Source organism: Amblyraja radiata, chromosome 22 (assembly GCF_010909765.2).
Source record: "Amblyraja radiata isolate CabotCenter1 chromosome 22, sAmbRad1.1.pri, whole genome shotgun sequence".
Taxonomy (NCBI): Eukaryota; Metazoa; Chordata; class Chondrichthyes; order Rajiformes; family Rajidae; genus Amblyraja; species Amblyraja radiata.
Genome location: NC_045977.1, coordinates 8,900,703 through 8,923,181, shown reverse-complemented (window position 1 = coordinate 8,923,181; position 22,479 = coordinate 8,900,703). Strand labels below are relative to the sequence as shown.

General features: G+C 39.8%; 1 protein-coding gene across 1 annotated transcript in view; it reads left to right on the top strand.

The window, feature by feature from the left end:
• wdr90 (WD repeat domain 90) overlaps positions 1–22,479 on the top strand; it is a 146,663-nt gene that overhangs the window by 110,184 nt on the left and 14,000 nt on the right. Inside the window, exons 20-34 of the mRNA XM_033040329.1 lie at positions 968–1,203; positions 2,386–2,525; positions 2,671–2,801; positions 4,421–4,551; positions 6,100–6,261; positions 7,617–7,745; positions 8,562–8,689; positions 9,781–9,809; positions 13,926–14,036; positions 15,230–15,409; positions 16,265–16,359; positions 18,837–18,936; positions 19,298–19,419; positions 21,031–21,187; positions 21,374–21,564. Coding sequence (XP_032896220.1) covers positions 968–1,203; positions 2,386–2,525; positions 2,671–2,801; positions 4,421–4,551; positions 6,100–6,261; positions 7,617–7,745; positions 8,562–8,689; positions 9,781–9,809; positions 13,926–14,036; positions 15,230–15,409; positions 16,265–16,359; positions 18,837–18,936; positions 19,298–19,419; positions 21,031–21,187; positions 21,374–21,564 — 2,042 coding nt within the window. The remainder of the gene's footprint in view (positions 1–967; positions 1,204–2,385; positions 2,526–2,670; positions 2,802–4,420; positions 4,552–6,099; positions 6,262–7,616; positions 7,746–8,561; positions 8,690–9,780; positions 9,810–13,925; positions 14,037–15,229; positions 15,410–16,264; positions 16,360–18,836; positions 18,937–19,297; positions 19,420–21,030; positions 21,188–21,373; positions 21,565–22,479) is intronic.

The following is a 22,479-nucleotide window of genomic DNA, read 5'->3' as shown; positions in this document are numbered from 1 at the left end:
ATTTTTAATTGAATTTGAATTTTCTTTGTATCATTTGAAAGTCAGATCAGGAAGTTAACTTAATTTGCCAGGCCAACTGTCAGATACCGTTTTGAGTATGCCAGAATAAGATTATGCAAGTAGATAATGCAACAGGGTTCAGTGAGTAACTGCAATGATCTGCTAAAGGTGGCAATGTATTTACCTGATGTGCTGAATTATGTGGTTCCGTAGACCACTTGAAAAGAGTTCCTAAATAATCACTTCATCTTGTAAAAAAAATGATATTTGCAATTGTCTAATGATCAAGTAATAACTATGCGACTGAACAAATGAGAATTAAGTACATTCTTGGTTCAAAGTAAACTGGTCTGTTATATCTGTAGTCAAATTCTTGAGCGAAGTAGCTCTACAATTTTTAGGGCATTGGGAAGTTCACTGATGTAGTACATACTACTATTCTGTTAATTAGTTGTGTAGGTGTTGGAAATCTCTATATCCAGCTCCAAAGGATATTGCAGGACAATGTCAAGTGGCCTGATTCTAGCTGGAGACTCTATAAGGTTGTATCGGGTTGATAGGCTGTCATTGTGGTTGGCTAAACTATAATAAGATCCCTATGAACCTTTATTTCTAAATCCTGCTTGTCAATTTGTACGTAAATGCACTTGATTTGGAAAAGTGATAACTATTCCTTATGGCATGAGAATGTTTTCTCAGTATCAGCAAACTATTAAATTTACAGATGTAAGTTTCCAAGAGGTTTGTTTTGTACTTCTGCTCATTCTAGACACTCAGTTAACCAAAAGGGAAATTGGTACAAAATCAGTTTTCTGATATATTTTGTTCACGGGACATTGATGGCAGTATGGCTCTTATTCACTTATCCTGGAGTATTTAAAAAACATTGATAGAGGAATTGCAGCATGATGCGTCATTAAATAAGTGCTGCCCATTTAGAATTACTAACCCTTGCATTTATCTTTAGAACACGAAGGCGGTGTCAGCTTTGTAAGCATTGACCCCAATGGGCTGAAGGTGCTGGCAGCTACTACTGCAGGTAATCTTGGATATCTGGATATACCTAGCAGAGGCTACACTACACTAATGAGATCACATATGAACAAAATTCTGGCTTTCTCAGTGGATGGAATAAGGAGACATCTGGTTACTGTATCTGAAGACTGCACTATCCGAGTATGGGACATAGATTCTATGCAACAGGTGTGTCTGCAGGAATGAAAATTTAAAGCGTTGAGTTTCTGCCTTCATGTGTGTGTGTTTGGTAGCTTTCGTATCTTTTTTAAACATTTCCTCAAACTATTGATTATTTTTTTGTCATTATTGGTTTGTTGTGTTTTTAAGCCAAAGAAAAAACAATAGGAATCTAATTCTTGTTTGTGAATCTGGGTGTATGGTTAGAAAAATACTTGGTACGTTACTTCATAACTAGTTCTCTAAGAAGTGTTTCTCTATGGGAAATGCTGTTTCGGATGGTGAATATAATGCTGTTGAATGTCAAGAGTAGATGGTCAATTTCTCTCTTGTTGAAGATGGTCATTACCAGGCACTTTTGTGGCATGAATAGTTGTCACTTATTAGCCAAGGTCTCAAGATGGTTTAGGTCTTGTTGCATGCTGAGGAATTGCAAATGGAATGAACATTGTACAATCAGCAAATTCTGACGTCATGGAGGAAGGTCATTGATGAAATGCTTGAGACCGAGGATGCGGCTCTGAGGAGCTCCCTCAGTGAAGTCATAAGGCTGGAGTGTTTTGATCTCCAACAATTGTTCTACTTTGAATGAGGCACGACCCCAACCACTGAAGTGTCTGAAGAAGGGTCTCGACCCGAAACATCATCCATTCCTTCTCTCCAGAGATGCTTCCTGTCCCACTGAGTTACTCATGTTTTTTGTGTCTATCTTCACTGAAGTGTTTCCTTGGATGTTCATTGATTTCAATTTTAGCCAGGCATCTTGAACAAACACATGGTCAAATGCTGCTTTGATGTCAAGAGCAATTACTGTCAACCCACCCCTGGAATTCAGCTATTTAGCCCAGGTTTGGATGAGTGTTGTAATAAAGCCTGGATTTGGGTGAGCCAAGTAAGACAAATTGGGCTTCGGTGAATAGCTTATTGATATCTATGTGCTCCTTGAGAGCACTGAATTAGCTTCCTCACTTTGCTGAAGATTGTGACAAAACATGATTGGACTGAAGAGTCCATCTGATCCATTAGTTATGAGATTACTTAGTTTCATTGCACCTTATTTGCAATTTTCAAATTTTATTTTTCAGGCTATGTAAGAGGGAGGGGATTAGTTTAAATTCTGTGGTGACGTTTTGATATGCAAATCATTAATGTAGTTCTCTTGGAAATGAATACATTTCTTTTTAATGACAGTTATATGACTTTGTGAGTGCCGAAGAGACTCCATGTGCTGTGACGTTTCATCCGTCACGGCAAGTATTTGCTTGCGGATTCAGCAGTGGCGTAGTACGAATTTTTAATGTTGGAAATTCCAGTCTCCTGGCTGAGCAGCGGTGAGTATTCAGTTTTACTGATCATGAGGTTTTTTTTTCATCTTGTATCATATTTCCAGCAACAAATTTTATTTTCCCTGCATTGATTCTGAGTAAATGAATGAGTTTTCTCAGATTTTGCTGACTTTTTCTTTCTGGCCTTCAGACAGCATAGAGGACACGTGATTGGACTTATATTTTCACCCAATGGAGAGTATATGTACAGTGCTGGGTCTCTGGGGTCTTTAGCTCTGTACGATGCTACTAAGGAGGATCACCATGTTATCAGGATCCTAGGTAAGTTGTACAATTTAAGTGAAAAGTTGAAGAACTATGTTCTTAGACAGGAAACCAGATGCATGGTAATTGATTTGGAAACATCAAGTTGCACTTTGACAGCTGTGAAATTTAACAAGTTCTGAATAAAGAGCTGGCACCAGTGATGGTGAATATGAAATTGCTTGATTGATGTTTAAAAAAATCATTAGGTTTACTCGTCCTTCGGGGATAAAAATATGCCTGTAAATGTACCCCTAGATCTTCAGCAATGATTATTGGATGACTATTAACAGCCCTCTGAAATATCCCAGCAAAGTTAGATAAAGATAGCCAGGAAATAAAGCTCTAGTTTTTGATGATTACTTTGTCCATCTTACATCTACATTTGATTATTTAATTGCTCCCCTGACTGACCTTTTAATCTTAATCTTTGTTGTTTCTAATAATCTAAATTGCTGCCTCTTATTTCCTCTAACTTCAGGTGTCTTACTCATCTATTACCTCTATTGCTTACTAATCTAAATAGGGTCACTTTCTAGCTGCCTTGATTTATTTAAATTATTATTATTTTTGAATCCTTTCATGACCTACGTCATTTTAAGCTCTATAAGGTCATTCAGACCTTTATTCTCCAAAGATTTCTGCTCTGTTCTATCTCTGGCCTTTTGGACATTTTGACTATGCAACCAGTAATAGCTGTGCCTTTAGCTGAATGGACACTAAGCTTTGAATTGGCGATCCTCCATTCCCATCTTCTCCTTTTCACTTGCCCAGCTCTATTGGTCCTTTTTAAAACAAAATTTAAAGGCTCGCTGCGTGGCCTTGCTTTGGATCACCTATCCTAATTATGTGGCTTAACATCAAATTTCATTTGATAATATTACTCTAAAGGGTTTTTGCTATTTGTCCTCTAATAAATGCTATTTATTGTCTTGCATAGGGAAAATACGATGGGGAAAATCATATCAAAATGGAGTTTTTCAATTTTCTGTTTATATAAATGAGGTGGACAAACAGAGCCATTTCTGGCAAATGTTCTTTATCCTTGCTGCCCAAGTAAAACCTTATCAGGAGTCAAATGTGTTTAATTGCCATATGTACCAGCAGCGGAATAATGAAATTCTTACTTTCTGCAGCTTAACTGCCCCGATAATGCAATAACACACAGATAAATAATAATCAATAATACAATGATGCTAACCTTAATGCTAGGTAACCCAAATACTGCTAAATGGTTCAGAGTGCAAGCAAAGACACAGTCCATAGAAGATTGCAGTTGCTGAGGTCGGGTTAGTGTTGTGCAGTGTTCAAGCACCTGCTGGTTTCTGGGAAGAAGCTGTTCTTAAACCTGATGGTCTCAGGCTCCTGTTCCTCCTCCCAATGGTGGTAGCAAAATGATAGCGTGGCAAAGGTGGCATGGGACTTTGATGATATTGGCTACTATTTTATGGCAATGCTCCCTGTAGGTCCCTTTGATGCTGAAGAGGTCAGAATCTATTATGGACCAGGCAATATCTACCAAAAGAAAAACTATTTTCATGAAGAATAGATCTCATATGGAGTTAATGTTAAATCTGCCAAATGATGCTTTAATCTTTATCTGAAATTAATTTATCAATATGTTTACACTGTTCTAGGTAACGTTGTGGCAAGGGGCAGTTGCTATGGTCCAGATGCATTAACAGTGAGCAGTGATAGTGGTCATTTGGCTTTTGTCGGCCCATCTGAATTTGTCGTCACTGTGATGGATGCTCACTCACTAGATGAGGTAAATTGATATAGTTCACCAGAACAAATTTATCCTTTTAACAAGTACATGGACCAGTACAGACAAGAACAGGACCTTTGGCCCACTATGTCTCTGCTGATAGTGATGCCAAGTTAAAATAATCTCCTCTGCCTCCACATACCTTCATTTCCTACATATTCATGTGCCTATATAAAAGATTCATAAACACCTAAGTCCAAATACAGCATGGAAGTGGTTAGTCATTACCTCTTCTGCCAGATACAATCTCAAAATCTTTAAAAGTTTTGTCAAACATAAATTATCTGTCATAAATACATGCTGACTTTATTCAACCTATTATTTTCTGTTACCACTTCCTTTAAAGATTCCAGTGTTTTCCTGGTGAATGTCAGGTAAACTACAGTTCCTTGCTTTTTCTCTCCCTCCTTTCTTGAATAGTGAGGTTACATTTGGTACCTTCCAGTCTGAGAATAATTTTACAATCTCTGGGATTTTGGAAACTGATAACCTGTGCATGCACTATTATCTGATTCCCTTGAGGGAATCAGTGAAGCATGATTCAGGTTTCATAGAGTGAAACGGTGTGGGAACAGGCCCTTAGGGCCAACGCCCACACTGGCCAACATGTCCCAGCTATACTAGTCCCACCTGCCTGCGTTTGGTCTATATCCCTCCAAACTTGTCCTATCCATGTAACTGTCTAACTGTTTCTTAAACGTTGGGATAGTCCCAGCCTCAACTACCACCTCTGGCAGCTTGTTCCATACATCCACCACCCTTTGTGTGGAAAAGTTACCCCTCAGATTCCAATTAAATCTTTTCCCCTTCACCTTGAACCTATGTCCTCTGGTCCTCGACTTGCCTACTCTGGGCAAGAGATTCTGTGCATCTACCCGATCTGTTCTCATGATTTTATACACCTTTATAAGATCACCCCTCATCCTCCTGCGTTCCAAGGAACAGAGACACAGCCTACTCAAACTCTCCCTATAGCAGACCCTCTAGCAACATCCTTGTAAATCTTCTCTGAACCCTTTCAAGCTTGACAATATCTTTCCTATAACATGGTGCCCAGAACTGAACACAATACTCCAAATGCGGTCTCACCAACGTCTTATACAACTGCAACATGACCTCCCAACTTCTATACTCAATACTCTGGCAGACGAAGGCCAATGTGCCTAAAGCCTTTCTGACCACATTATCTGCCTGCGACTCGACCTTCAAGGAACCATGCACTTGCACTCCTAGATCCCTCTGCTCTACAACCCGCCCCAGAGGCCTACCATTCACTGTGTAGATCCTGCCCTTGTCAGACGTCCCAAAATGCAACACCTCACATTTCTCTGTATTAAATTCCATCAACCATTCCCCAGCCCACCTGGCCAATCGATCAGAGGTACATTGGTGATTTGGACCTGTTTTGCAGTGGATCAGTAAATAATATTGGGTAATTTCCGAAACTAACTCATTCCCAGGATCTGACAACTACAATAATATGTGCTTATCTATACGGTTCACATTGTACCAGTAGGAGTTAGTTAGTCACATTCTTTTGTTTTACAGTTAATGCTTATCGATGTCAGTATTCTGGACCTGGAGACGACCACTCTTGACACAGCCATTAAAGTGTGCTATCCTCCAGCTGCAGTCAACCAGCTTCTAGTCTCAACATCCTCAAATAAGATACTGTGGTTGAATGCAAAGACTGGGAAACTGCTTCGAGAGGTACAATGTCAGAGTAAATCATATAATTAGTGGACTTTCAACGATTGTAAATGTAAAAATATCGTAATAGATTTCACATTATTAAACATTTATTTACAGTTTCATGGTGACTCAGCTGATCAAGGTGATAATTGCCCCAAATAGATCATGAAGATTTTGTCTGAAGGGTCCCGACCCAAAACAGCCATGTTCTCAAGGGAGGCTGCCTGACCCTCTGAGTTACTCTGGCACTGTGTCTCATTTTGTAAATCTGCATCTGCAGTTCCTTGTTTCGACATGAAGGTTTTGGTTTCTGTTCTTGAGTTGTGATAATCCAGCCAGGACACTGACTAGGGTGCTATAATTTTAGATTCAAACTTCAAAGTAAGATGTTTGTTAAATAGGCAATTTTAAAATCGCAGCATCAGGTCGTCTGTTAGGTTATCCCCTGGAATTACATTAATTGCAATTTTATCTTTCTAGTAATGCTAATTATCATAAATCTGTAGGTCCTTGCTGATTTTGGCAGTTGCCCTCATTGCAAAATATATGTTCTCCAAATATTGGAAGAATTTGAAAGAAATCTATAGAAACAAGGAACTGCAGATGCTGGTTAATACACAAAGGACACAAAGTACTAGAGTAACTCAGCAGGTCAAGCAATATCGCTGGGGATAGGTGTCATTTTGGATTAAGACCCTTCTTCAGACTGATTGTGGAAGATGGATGGATCAAAGCCCAGAGATAAGAGCAGAGGGTGTGACATGGGTTTGAAGAGTTGCGGATTGTGAAGTCAGAGGAAAGTAGCAGGAGGGTTGTTGTGGGTAGAAATCCAGATAGGCTACAGGGAAGATAAAGGGGGTGTGGGGGAGGGGCATGGGGGAGAAGGGGTGGGGGGGGGAGGGGGCATGGTTAGTTAGAGGTCACCTAAAAATGGTGAATTGAATGTTCATACCGTTGGGTTTTAAGTTATCCAAGCAGAATATGAGGTGCTGTTCTTCCAGTTCATGCATGGCCTCACTCTGGCAATGGAGGAAGCCCAGGACAGAAAGGTCAGTATGGGAAGGGGAGTTAAAGTGGTCAGCAACCCAGAGATTCAATAGGCCTAGGCGGACTGAGCGCAAGTGTTCAAAGAAACGGTCACCAAGTCTACGCTTGGTCTCGCCGATGTACAGGAGGCCACTTTGGGAACACCGAATGCAGGTCTTTGGTCTATGAAACTTGTTAATTCAAAGTCTGAGTTTTATTTCCATTTGTAAAACCATTAGGAGTAATCAAATTTCTATTGATTTTGATTATGCACAAATTAATTTTAATCTTGGTCTATTTGGTATTGATTATTTACACATACTTTTCATGTTGCATTGTTTCAACAGATGTGTAATATTCACAAGACAGTCCCCTCCTCTTTAGCTGTGACTGAGGATGCTCAGTATCTACTGACAACTGGGGAGAAGGTCGTCAAAATCTGGGATTATAAAATGAAACTAGAAATTAATTTCCAGGTATAATTGCTTTGTTAATGTTTTTGAACAAATTAAATTAACAACCTAATTCTGAAAGAAGTACATATATAATTTCTAAAACAATGAGATTGTACTTTCATAGAAACATAGAAAATAGGTGCAGGAGTAGGCCATTCGGCCCTTCGAGCCTGCACCGCCATTCAATATGATCATGGCTGATCATCCAACTCAGTATCCTGTACCTGCTTTCTCTCCATACCCCCTGATCCCTTTAGCCACAAGGGCCACATCTAACTCCCTCTTAATTATAGCCAATGAACTGGCCTCAACTACTTTCTGTGCAAAAAATTCCACAGATTCACCACTCTGTGGAAAAAATGACCTTCTCATCTCGGTCCTAAAAGACTTCCCCTTTATCCTTAAACTGTGACCCCCTAGTGCTGGACTTCCCCAATATCGGGAACAATCTTCCTTCAAAGTGAATCAGAGGTCTTTAAAAAAAAAGTTTTTCCTCTCTTTCCCCCTCCCTCCCCCACCACCAAATCATGTAATTACCTTCATATGTACCAAAAAGTCAATAGAAAATGTCATAGTCCTGTAAAGGTGTTACATTTTGAGTGCCCTGAGTGATTGGCATGCCCTGACTTTGGTGTAACCTACCTTGTTCTTCACAAGGCCATGTCTTTAAATACATCAGATAGATTTCCGCTTTGTGTTATTCAGTTTTTTGGTCTGCACAACTGATGTGCATCTATTTGTTTTTATTTGCTGGCTCCTTTTGAAATTTTGCCCACCCTATTTACACTTTCTCATCAGGTGCTCTTCAAGACATGTGTTTTTTTTCTGTTTTATAAGGTGTTCATTGGACATTCTGAATCAATTCAACAAGCTGCTTTTTCTCCAGATCAGCTAAGTGTAATTAGTGTTGGAGATGCAATATTTATATGGGATTTCCTCGCTGCTGCTCTGGACCAAGAGACAAAGCAAGTAAAATCTTTCTGACATTTTACTCTAGAAAAAAAATTGGCTTCTTTCAGTGATTGAGTCTGAATGGATTCATGAAACTCCTTGCTATAACTTAATTTGATAAACTACAAATGCGTTTGTCTACAAGTAAGCAATTAGACTTCTGATTTTCGTAGATGACTGTTTTAGCAGAGAGTTTAACTGTAAGAATTAGGAACAAGAATAGAATACTTAGCCCCTCAAGCCCATTCTGCCATGGGCCTCATTTGGGTGGCCCTTTACTTTTAAACAGTGATGCCTTGTTCCAAATTGTGTCAGAACCCCTACAGAACCGACCTGTTAGAGGGCGGCACGGAGCGTCGCGGTAGAGTTGCTGCTGTCTTTCAGCGCCAAAGACCCAGGTTCGATCCTGAACAAGGGGGCTGGTCTGTACGGAGTTTGTACGTTCTCCCCATGACCTTCGTGGGTTTTCATCCCACTCTCCAAAGATGTACAGTATTGTAGGATAATTGGCTTGGTATCATTGTGAATTGTCCCTAGTGTGTGTAGGATAGTGTAAGTGTGCAGGAATCGCTGGTCGGTGCGGACTCGGTGGGCCAAACGGCATATTTCTACACTGTCTCTAAAAACTAAAAGAAAAATTAAAATCCTTCGGGGTCCTGTATATTTCAACCAAATCCCCTCTCAACAGCCAGGCCTGTAACATGTATGAGTGTAGCCTATTCAAAATTTCCTTATAAAGTAACTTGTCCATTTCTTTAAGCTAGTATTTTTTTCAGAATTGCTTCAAATATATTAACATCCTTCCTGAACTAAAGAGACCAATACATAATATTCCATATGGTCTCACCATTGCTCATAACCTAAACCTGCATAAGTACATAATCCCTGCATTGTTGTTGATTCCCCCTGGCAGTGAACAATAACATTTTATTTGCTTTTCCCAATTACTTTTAATACCTGCATACTTGTTTTATGCAAATATTGCACTAGGGCTCCCAGACCCCTTTACATCTCAGAAGTCTGTAATCTCGCACCACCTAGATGACATTTAATTGTTTATAATGTATTTTTGATGTTTTTAATCAATTCTTTTTTTGCCCCGCAGTGTTCTCCCAAATGAGCTTCGGAGACCTGGTGAGATTGCAGCACTTATAAACTTTCTATTTCATCTCGAGTAATAAAAGTACTTGTCTCTTGTTGTATGCCTCCACATCAGTGTATAGAAACAGAGGTCAGAGATGAGCTGGATGTCAGCTTACTGCAGCTGCCCCCCCCCCCCAACTTTGTATTGCAAAACTGTACAATCCAGAGCCATTTCTAACTATCTCCTGAAAACATCCAGTGAACTGGCCTCCACTGCCTTCTGTGGCAGAGAATTCAACAGATTCACAACTGTCTGGGTAAAAAAGTTTTGCCTCACCTCAGTCCTAAATGACCTACCCCTTATTCTTAAACTGTGACCCTTGGTTTTGGACTCACCCAACATTGGGAACATTTTTCTTACATCTGTCCAATCCCTTAAGAATTTTATATGTTTCTATAAGATATCCTCTCATCCTTCTAAATTCAAGTGAATACAAGCCCAGTCAACACATTCTTTCATCATATTCAGGCCCGCCATCCCGGGAATTTACCCGGTGAACCTACGCTGCATGCCTTCAATAGCAAGAATGTCCTTTCTCAAATTAGAAGACCAAAACTGCACACAATACTCCAGCTGCGGTCTCACCAGGGCCATGTACAACTGCAGTGGGACCTCCTTGCTCCTATACTCAAATCCTCTCGCTATGAAGGCCAACATGTAATTTGCTTTCTTCACTGCCTGCTGTACCTGCATGGTTTCTTTCAGTGACTGATGTACAAGGACACCCAGGTCTTGTTGCACCTCCCTTTTTCCTAATCTGACACCATTCAGTCTGAAGAAGGGTGTGAAACGTCACCCATTCGTTCTCCCCAGAGATGCAGCCTGATCCTCCAGCTTTTTGTGTCTACCATTCAGATAATAATCTACCTTCTTGTTCTTGCCACCAAAGTGGATAACCTCATATTTAACTATATTATACTGCATCTGCCCACTCACCCAACCTATCCAAGTCACCCTGCAGTCTTTGGTGTGTGGGAGGAAACCGAAGATCTCTGAGACACACACGCCGGTCATGGGCAGAATGTACAAAAACTCTGTACAGACAAGCACCCGTAGTCAGGATCGAACCTGGGTCTCTGGCGCTGTATTCTACTGCTGCGCCACCATTCCTTTTAGAAATCCATGTTGACACCACCCAATTCTATTAGTTTTCTTTTAAGTATTCTAAAGCTGCTAACTCTCCAATAATTGTCTCTCCCTTTTTTCTTAAGTAGCGGGGCTACAATTGGTACCTTTTGAGTCTGGAAGCCATTACAAAATCTATGGAATTTTGTAAGATGATAGAATGGTTGTTCCATTGTTTAAAAAGGGGTCTAAGAGTAAACCTAGCAATTATAGACTTGTTAGTTTGACGTCAGTGGTGGGCAAATTAATGGAAAGAATACTTGATGATAATATATATAAGCATCTGGATAAACAGGGTCTGATTAGGAACAGTCAACATGGATTTGTGCCTGGAAGGTCATGTTTAACTAATCTTCTTGAATTTTTTGAAGATGTTACTCGGGAAATTGATGAGGGTAAAGCAGTGGATGTTGTGTATATGGACTTCAGTAAGGCCTTTGACAAGGTTCCTCATGGAAGGTTGGTTAAGAAGGTTCAATGGTTGGGTATTAATGGTGGAGTAGCAAGATGGATTCAACAGTGGCTGAATGGGAGATGCCAGAGAGTAATGGTGGATGGTTGTTTGTCAGGTTGGAGGCCAGTGACGAGTGCCACAGGGATCTGTGTTGGGTCCACTGTTGTTTGTCATGTACATCAATGATCTGGACGATGGTGTGGTAAATTGGATTAGTAAGTATGCAGATGATACGAAGATAGGTGGGGTTGCGGGTAATGAAGTAGAGTTTCAAAGTCTACAGAGAGATTTATGCCAGTTGGAAGAGTGGGCTGAAAGATGGCAGATGGAGTTTAATGCTGATAAGTGTGAGGTGCTACATCTTGGCAGGACAAATCAAAATAGGACGTACATGGTAAATGGTAGGGGATTGAAGAATGTAGGTGAACAGAGGGATCTGGGAATAACTGTGCACAGTTCCCTGAAAGTGGAATCTCATGTAGATAGGGTGGTAAAGAAAGCTTTTGGTGTGCTGGCCTTTATAAATCAGAGCATTGAGTATAGAAGTTGGGATGTAATGTTAAAATTGTACAAGGCATTGGTGAGGCCAATTTTGGAGTATGGTGTACAATTTTGGTCGCCTAATTATAGGAAGGATGTCAACAAAATAGAGAGAGTACAGAAGAGATTTACTAGAATGTTGCCTCGGTTTCAGCAACTAAGTTACAGAGAAAGGTTGAACAAGTTAGGGCATTATTCTTTGGAGCGCAGAAGGTTAAGGGGGGACTTGATAGAGGTTTTTTAAATGATGAGAGGGATAGACAGAGTTGACGTGGAAAAGCTTTTCCCACTGAGAGTAGGGAAGATTCAAACAAGGGGACATGACTTGAGAATTAAGGGACTGAAGTTTAGGGGTAACATGAGGGGGAACTTCTTTACTCAGAGAGTGGTAGCTGTGTGGAATGCGCTTCCAGTGAAGGTGGTGGAGGCAGGTTCGTTTTTATCATTTAAAAATAAATTGGATAGTTATATGGATGGGAAAGGAATGGAGGGTTATGGTCTGAGCGCAGGTATATGGGACTAGGGGAGATTATGTGTTCGGCACGGACTAGAAGGGTCGAGATGGCCTGTTTCCGTGCTGTAATTGCTATATGGTTATATGGGGAGAAGGCAGGGACGGGGTACTGATTGGGGATGATCAGCCATGATCACATTGAATGGGGATGCTGAATGGCCTACTCCTGCACCTATTGTCTATTGCTAAATTCTTTGAGCTCTTCATTTACCTGTTGACTTGTAGTTCCTTGCTATTTTTGGGATGGTTTTGAGGACTTGATTTTCAGTTTTACAGCTTGTGAAAGCCAGGGAGACGTCCAGTGTCCCTGAAGCTTACACATGAGGTGCATACAGCTACAGCTCCTTACAGACCATGTTAGGAAACTGGAACAACAGCTGGACAGCCTCAGGATCATCTGGGAGTATGAGAAGGTCATAAATAGGATCCAGTGAGGTAGTCATGCCTAAGAAACAGGCAGAAAATAGATGGGTGACCTCTACGACGGAGTAGGCAGAGTGGGCAGGTTAAGGCAGAGATAGACAAATTCTTGATTAGAATGGGCGTCAAGGGTAATGGAGAGAAAGCAGAAAAATGGGATTAGGAGGCAGAGGTTGAATGGTGGAGTAGACCTAATTCTACTCCTATAACTTGTGAACTTGGCCCCTAAGGCCATTACCATCGACCACAGGTATGCCCCTTTGGATACTGTGTGGGGAATGGCCAGTCAAGGGAGAGCAGCAGCGGTCATGTCTGTGACATCATCTGAGGCACAGCAAGGAAGAGTGAAGACAAGAACCAGAGGATATTGGTTTAAGCTGAGAGGCACAAGACTTAATATGAACTTGAGGGCTACCTTTTCACTCAAAGGGTGGTGGGTATATGGAACGAGCTGTCAGAGAAGATAGTTGAGGCACGTATTAAGACAGCGTCAAAAGGCACTTGGATAGGTATATCGGTAGAAAAGCTTTAGAGTGATATGGGCCAAACGTAGGCAAATGGTTCTAGCTTAAATGGGGCATTTTGGTCAGTATGGACAAGTTGGTCCAAAGGATTGTTTCTAAGAATCTATGAATGTATTTGTGGATTTTTTCTGCTGTTTCATTATTCTCGATTATTTTTCTGTTTCTGTCTACACAAGAGCCGTATTAAATTTTACTGACCGTTACCTTTTTCTCTGTTTTCTATAGAATCTTATTACTTGTTCCTTGCTAGAATACTCTTGCATTCTTCTTTCCTTTTCCTCATCAAGACCCTCCTTTTCTAAATTCTTGTATTTTCCCAATGCTCAGCCTTAGTGATCTTTTTGGTAAACTTATAAGCCTTTTGATCTATTGTTATCAGCTGGACCACTTATTAGGCAGACGTTTTGTTTTGATAAATATATTTACAGTGTAGATCATTACTTCTCCATCTGACTTAGATTGATTGCAGGCAGTAGTAGAATGAATCAAAACTTTAAACTGAGATTTTGCTACTTGTTCTTTGTCCTAGAAGCTCCTTTAATCGCAGAGAACAGTGAACATCCTCGACAATTTGTACCAGTCCCTAGCTTTTCCCCACCGCACAGCCACGTTCATGATGTTGAAAGAAATGAACAGGATGGTGAGTACTGCAAAGGGAAGATTACGGTTTCAACATGCAGTTTAAGACTCCATACCTCTTTATCCCCATTCATCCATTTTCTACAAGTTCTGAATGTTGAATTCTAGGTAAGGGGATGGATCAGTATTTTCACCAAATGGGTCTATGAGCATGTGTTCTTGGGTACAACTGATTGCACGAAGAACATGCAGCATAGATATGGGAGCTGCATTTTATTCATCCTCAAAAGGTCACAAAGTTCAGGAGTAACTCAGCAGGTCAGGCAGCATCTCTGGAGAACATAGAAAGGTGATGTTTTGGAGAATTGTCTAGTCGGAAGAAGGGCCTCAATCCGAAACGTCGCCTATCCATGTTCTCCAGAGATGCTGCCTGACCTGCTGAGTTACTCCACCAGCACTTTGTGTCCTTTGGGGTATTAACCAGCATCGGCAGTTCCATGTTTCTACTTTGGTTTTTATCCTACTCTTTTGAGTATACACAGCAACGAATTTCAGTGTAATTAGAAGAGGGTAAACTTTTAAATCACAAACATACTCGGGACACTCAAACACTTCACCATCAACACATCGCCTTTAAAGTGTACAATAAATTATCATTTTTATTGTGGCTGTTATGATCTTGGAAGGACTCAAGATGTCTAACAATACTTTTGAAGTGTGATTACTTTTACAAAGATGAGTAGAGTGAAAATGGACCTATGTGAAACGAGGTCCCATGAAAGCACTGAAGTAAGTAGCCAGTTAAATGTTTTTTTTTACTTCAGTGTATTGATAAATTTTGATCAGAATACCAAGGTATCCTGCCCACTCGTCAAAACACGCAATTTATTTCCGTTGGAAAATGCAGTAATTTTGCATCAATATGTTCAAGATTACACATTTAATATGTAGTTACTTCAAGTCATGGAGACTTACCACATATAAATTTCATTGATAGATTTTTAAGCAAGTAGTAAATTGCAAAAATTACACAAATGGAGGATGTGTAGCTATTGTAGATGATTTTAGTTTGTTTTCAATCAAATTAGAAAATGAACTTGGTATGATGTACTTTTTAGATGGTTATCTCCGTGTAATACATTCAGATCTGCTCCAACTAATATTGTAATGTCATTTACGAATGTGTATTTAACACTATATTTCTATTGATTTGTTGACACTAACAGTTTTGGTGGCCATTTTCTCCACATCAAGGGTCTTTGCCTTATAGTGAAAATAAAGATGGCTGCAGACAGAGAGATGAATCGATTAGAGTTGGAAGAAGTAGGGACTTGCCCCTGCAAGTCCATGATGACCTGCATTGCGGAGAGCACATATCTTCTCACTTGAGACCTGTTTCATCCCAGGAGGACCAGGGAGATTTTGAGGAACCAGGTAGCTCCAAGTTACCCATATATTTTCTATTAACCACTGTCTCCATCTCAACATTAATTGTTAACACATAGATGATAGTCACAGGAATCATCCTGAGAAACTAAATAAAGTACACATAGACCTATCTTAGCCATTTGATTGTTTGTTTTCATATTGATGTCTTCAAAGATTTTCTGAATCAAGTTGTCAACACTGAAATTATGTAGTTAACTGTTTGGATCATACTTTATCAAATGTTGTAAAAGGTTTTAACACTTTTTGAAAATATTTTATATATAATGAGATAACTGCCTGAAATAACTAATTCTATGTTGCAGAAGGCTTGTTCTGGATTTTGACTGTTTATTATAAATTGATTGTTAAGGGAGCATATTTCTTCACTGGCATACATGTCTAAAGTAAATGGAAAAGTGAAAATTCTTACCATGCAAGATGAAAGGGTTTTGCTGATGTGCAGTTCATATCTGAAAACATTGTTAATAATTACTCAGCATTAAAGATTTTTTATCCCATCTTATTTTAAATGCCATTTGGATTTTTACAAACCATTTATTTTTTGTTTAGCCGTTGGAGAGCAAATATCTTCTCATCCACAGAACAATTAAATGTTGTCTTTGCTTCTCTTATACTCAGCAAACAATCCAATACTAGGAAGTAGACTGATTTATTTTATTAAAATTTTATGGCAATGAAATTGTCCCCGTGTTTTGTAATTAGCCCTCAATTTTGACGTAAAGAAATCCAGCTTTCCAGCTTTTTTGTTGTAAATTGAGTCATATCAGTACAGCAGTTTATCTCCTATAGGAGTTCTAAATCTTCCACATGCGCATTTTGATATTAATATTTCTTTCAAAGGACCTCTTGTTGGAGATGGTGATATTCAACATAATTGTTCACGGCCAGAATCATACAAACATTTTGCAGCTCGATTCAAAACCTCTGTCTCTCAGGTATGCTTGAATTTTTTAATTTCTGTGTGTTTCATTGTTTCACTCTGCAAGAAGATCTGGAGATGCTTTATAGTGCTATGTTTTCACTCTCTATCCAACTCTACATATATGAAAGATTGCATAACGACTGCTACAATTGTGGAAAAAGTCTTGGCTGTCTTCTCCAAATTTTTGTATTGCCAGATTTGGAAAGAGCTATATTTGTACTGCTTCATGAGAAACTACATTGGGCCAGTCTGTTTAGGTTTCATTATGCACCACACATTACCATCCATCACAAACATACAGTTGAAATGACATTAGTCTTTCAGATAATCATATAACTGAAGCCCTTTTCTGTCAATCTTTGCGATATTATTCCTATGATTTACTGCAAAATGTGGAAGTGAAGATTGTATTACAGCTTTGTATGTTGTGTGTTTCGTTTGCAATAAAATTTGTCGCAGAATTTGGTTATAATTGAAAAATTCCTATTGCCAAACTAAAGATGCTTAAAATAAAAATGCCTTTTTCCTTTGTTTCATCCGATCTCTAGGGACAGTGATCTGCTTGAGAGAGCAGTTTAATTGCCTGCATCATCAGTGTGTTTCAATTTCCTCCTTCTGGAAAATACCCTGAGTTCGATTGCTTAGTAGGTTGATGTACAGCAAACTATATCTGCAATGCAGTTTTTGCCCCTCTGGGTTATTAGACATCTTCCAGGCAATAGTGGAATTTGTTTGTGCCTCAGGGTATTATCAGAGCTGTTAAGGATGATTGTGTTAGACTCCCATGCAATGCTCCCTACACTTCGCAATGGAACATCCTGATATTCATCGTTTAGACTTAATTATCTGTTATTTGGCTTAGTTATTAGATCATAGAAAAATGTTAGTTCTTAATTTTTAGCAGACGTGAGGGAGTATATTGTAGACTTTAAAAGATTGGTTCAAGGAATGGCAGGTTTGTCATGTAAAGAGAGATTGAATAGACTGGGATTGTATTTAGAGTTTAAAACAATGAAAGACCTCATTGGAAAATTTATAAAGTGCTTGATAGTTTCCTCCAGCTGTGGAATCAAGGATCATGAGGCAAAGTGTGAAAATAGAGGTCAGGTCATTTGGGACAGAGATGAGAAATTTCTGCACAGTGTGGTAGCCCTTTGGTAATGTCTACCTTGGACGGCAGTGGTGGCTCAGTTTTATTCATTCTAAACAGAAATTTGATGGATTTATAAGGGATAGGAGTAGAATTAGGCCATTTGGCTCATCAGGTCTACTCCGACATTCAATCATGGCTGATCTATCTCTCCCATTCTCCAACCTTCTCCCCATAACATCTGACACCTGTACTAATCAAGAATCTATCTATCTCTGCTGCAAAAATATCCACTGACTTGGCCTCCACAACATTCTGTGGCTAAGAATTCCACAGATTCACAACCTTCTGACTAAAGAAAATTCTCCTCATCTTCTTCCTAAAAGAACATCCTTTAATTCTGAGGCTATGACATCTAGTCTTAGACCCTCCCACTAGTGGAAACATCCTCTCCACATCCACTCTATCCAAGCCTTTCACTATTCTGTATGTTTCAATGAGGTCCCCTCTCATTCTTCTAAACTTTCTGGATTTCTGGATATTTAAAGGAATAAAGGGCCTTATGGGTAGAGCTGGAATATGGGACCAACGTGCAAGATGTGCCATGATCTTGATGAATGACGGAGCAGGTTCAAAAGGCTAAATGCCCTGCATCCTCCTATATCATTTTTTATTGAGGAAATCAGGACAATATAAAAATCAGTTTGGTGAAGCTGAATTCAATGAAAGATTGAAAAAGTTAGCTTTTGATTCCATCTGAATTGCCTCGATGAGATTTCCAACACATACTTATAAATTACATGGAAATAGTGTTTTTAGGGATTATTAAATAAATTATTAAAGAAGACTGTGCAAACTGCAATATTTCTTGGTGTTTGAGGGATAAATGTTTGGCAGAAAATGTCCATGCTCCCATCCAATAGAAAATGCTGTGGTATTCAAAAAGCAGCTTTATTATACATCAGGTTTATCCCATAGGTCAATGTGGGAATGGGAAGAGGAGTTAAAATGATGAGCAACCAGGAGATTTTATAGCCTCTCCCCTTCCAACTATATTCCTTCCTCTAGCTTCACAATTCGCAACTCTTCAATCTTTTTGTCTCACTCATGTCTTTTCATCTCTGGCCTTTGTCCACCATCTGCCTATCAAAGCCCCCCCCCCCTCCCCAGTATCATCCTGTTAACTCCCAGACTTTGTCCTGCCCCTCCTCGCTTCCAGCTTTCATTTTCCCCCATCCCCCCACAATCAGTCTGAAGAACGGCCCCGACGTGACAAATTACCTATTCACATTCTATAGAAATGCTCAATGAATTAAACCCTTAGTTCTTGTGACTCTGCATTATGTTGTCTGATGGCATCCCCATGCCCTTTCTCTTCTCATATTTTGAATTTGCATCAGGGTGCAGCCCTCTCTGAAGGAAAAGATGATCTGAAACTGAAAGTTGTAATTGGATACAATGGAAATGGAAGAGGAAATATGGTCTGGAACCCTGATACAGGTAATGAATTGTTAGAGCAAGATCTAAACCCAGATTGGAGTGAATCAGTGGTATATCGAATGTTGTTTGGAATACAGATGCATAACCAGTATTCTCAAAAGGAAATATACATTATGTGGCAGATGTTATTTATGACTGATGTATCTTTGAAACATTAACATCTTGGTTTGCATATTTATTGTTTATTCTGTTTAATTTAATTTCCATCTGCATTAACCATATATTTATTGGTTACAATTTTACATTTATATTGGCTACAGCTGAGTACAAATTATGTACAAGGCAGGAGTTTGACTATAACATGTAAAAATAAGTCCCTGCCATTATGTTGATTATCTCTCTGTGTACCTACATCTTCAAGCTCTTTTTGCGTATTCTTGTGGCTGTTTGGTGGTGATTGAGGACTTGCATTCTGGATCTCAGAGACACTTAACGGGCCACACAGGAGAAATCTCCACTCTTGCAGTCAGCCATGACACACAGGTATGTTTGAGATGAAATTTGATTGAGTCGTTGATATCCTTTTGTACCTCAGTAAATCGTATCATATTAGTCATCAGTAAGAATCAGAAGACCAAGTGATATTAATAGTCTCTCTTTGTAGCTCCATGCACCACCTCTAACTTAACCTACAATATTTGGTGCTCCTTATGTAGCCTCCTTTACATCAGTGAAACCAAGTGTAGACTAGGCAACTGTTTCGCTGAATGCTTCTGCCAGTCCGCCAAGGCCTGCAGAATCTCCCAATTGCAAACCGTTTTAATTTCTCTTTCCATTCCCATACTGATTTTTTTGTCTTGGGTCTCCTCCATTGCCAGATGCCACAAATTGGTGGAACAGCATATCATATGCCACTTGGGTAGCTTAGAACCCAATGGTAGGAACATTGAATTTGCCAATTTTGGGTAACACCCATCCTCCACCCACCCCCTTTAATCTCCTCTCTCTTTGATGTGCACCACCTGGGTGCACACCCATTTGTTCCGCTATCCTACACCCTCGTCCCCTTCCACCTCTATCCCGTCCTCTGGCTTCATATTTCATGCCTCTTTTATCCTTATCTCATCCTTTTGTCACCTTTTCATCCCTGGCTTTTATCCACCCATCTGCTAATCAAACCCCTCTCACCTTGTATCCACCTATCACTTGTCAAACTTTGTCTTGCCCCTAGCACTCTTCCAGCTTACCATCAGTCTGAAGAAGGGTCCCGACCCAGGCTGTCTCCTATCCACGTCCTCCAGAGATGTTGTCTGAGTTATTCCAGCACTTTGTGTCTTTTCTTTGTAAACCAGCATTTGTAGTTCCTTCTGTCTGGAGTTGTCGCCTTGCTTTTGGTCCATAGATGTGTACTGTACAAAATATTTCCCGTCTTCAATTGAGTTTTTTGAGTTAGGGGATGAGAATGAAGAGATAATGTTTTGCTTTCCATTTGTTATACTTTATTTATTGATGCCCAATATTAATCAATAATGTCTATATATAATCTCCAGTCCCTGTTTAGAATTTAACATTCTAGATTGGAGACATTACATTACATTAAGTGGCTTTCACTTCAACCTTTTAGGTTGAGTGGTGCCATCTGCATTATGCAGTTTTGCTCAAGGGTAAGCTGGGTGGATGAGCAGTCCTCTCCCAGATTGGAGAAAAGGCAATTAATTCCCTTGGGAGGTGTGAAAGTTTTTCCGACCCAAAACATGGTTTTAATAGATATTGGTTACAAACGGAACCTTAATCATGCTCCATTATTGTTTCCGCATGGGGGGGGGGGGGGGGGGGGGGGGGGGGGGGGGGAGGAGGAGCAAATAAATTAATTGAATGACCAGTCCAGGCTGAGGGAAATAGGCAAAGGAAGATGTAACTTTTTCCATTCACCTCTCTGTCTCCTGTCGGCAGCATCGTCAGGAAGATGACCTGCTGCTGAAGTGCGTGGCTTTTTGTAAATGTCTTCATGTTTTGCTGGTGTTTCTTCAGTATTAATTTTGCGACTGTTTTCCAGTAAGTTTTATGGGACTGGAGGATTTCTTCACTTACTAATTACCTGTTTTAAAAATTTAGAGAACATTCCTTTTTATTGCTGTTTGTTCTTTTTGCAAGGATCTTGCATCAGCTTCAGGGGAGCAAAATAAAACTGGTTGTTGCATCTTTATTTGGGATGTGATGAGTGGCAGTTGTAAGAAGGTACTTTCTCAACATGCAAGCGAGGTACAAGCTATGGCATATTCCAGAGATGACAGGCTCTTGATGTCTGCAGGTAAGGTCTATTGCGCTTTGTTTGAGCAGTATAATCTGGTGGCGTAACCGTTTTCTTTGTGGGAGTTAGTCAAATTATTGTTAATTAACATGAATTATTGTTAATTGGTCAACGTTTCAATTAGCTGTTTTTGATTGCAGATTTTGTTCCTCAAAATCTCTGACATTGATCTATAATTGTTTGCAGGAGATTACAGGGATCTGACAATTGCTTTGTGGAATACCAGGAATTATGAGCTTTTAGCAACAACAAGAGTATCCAGTCCTATTCATGATTTAGCATTTGATCCAACTGCCTACAATGAGTTTGCATGTGTTGGGGTTGGAGCTGTGCATTTCTGGCTAGTAGAACAGTCTGGGAATGAAGTACAACTGAAGGTCAGTTTTTGCAAATGGTATTTATTTCTGTAATAATAATTACTGTTCAGCTTTAATTTTACATGTCAATTCAATATTCCACCTTAACTTTCTATGAGCCAGATGCCATCAATTGACAGCTATATCTATAGATAACTAAAAGTCTCTTCTTGTATGTATGTATGTTCCCGAAATACAGCCAAAACGGTACACGATAGCGCAACATTTTAGGGGTGCCTTACTCACCATTCGTCTGGGGTGTGCAGTAGCAAGTGTTGTTTTATTTCACAAAGTATTTCCATTTATAAACTTTAAATTACTTTATTACGTGAACGGCACTGCGCTTCCACTTGCCGTGCCCATCAGCCGCGCCTGAGCAGATGGGGGAGGATTGCCAGGACCGCCACCATTTTCAGATCGCCATTTTCTTCTAATACTTAGCCGTGTCACAATTGAAAATGGCACTGGGCCCAGCAACCTTCCCCAACTGCGCACGCGGCTGACGGGATGAGATCGCCATTTTCAGATCGCCATTTTGATGTAATACTTCCATGTGTACTTGACTGGCGTCACAACGGGGACCCAACGGGTCCACGGGTCATCTAGTAATCATTTAAGAAGCAATTTAGGGTGAATAATCTGCTAGAATCCCTCTATCTGCTCCTCAGATTATGGCCAGCAAGAAATTTAAAATTAGAGTGAATAACACAACCCATGCAGCAACTTACCTTCTATCTCCTTTTTCTGTCTGCTGAAGATGGAGTTTTTTTACTCTTACACCGATGGGTAGGAGATGCCTCAATGGTTTTGTGGGTAGTTTTCAAAGTAGTCTGCTCTTTCATCACTGGTGTCCGAGTATGCCAAAATATGGACTATGCATTGAGCTGTCATGGACCAAAATTCCCAGGAGACAGTGGAGACATCGCCATGTTTTTC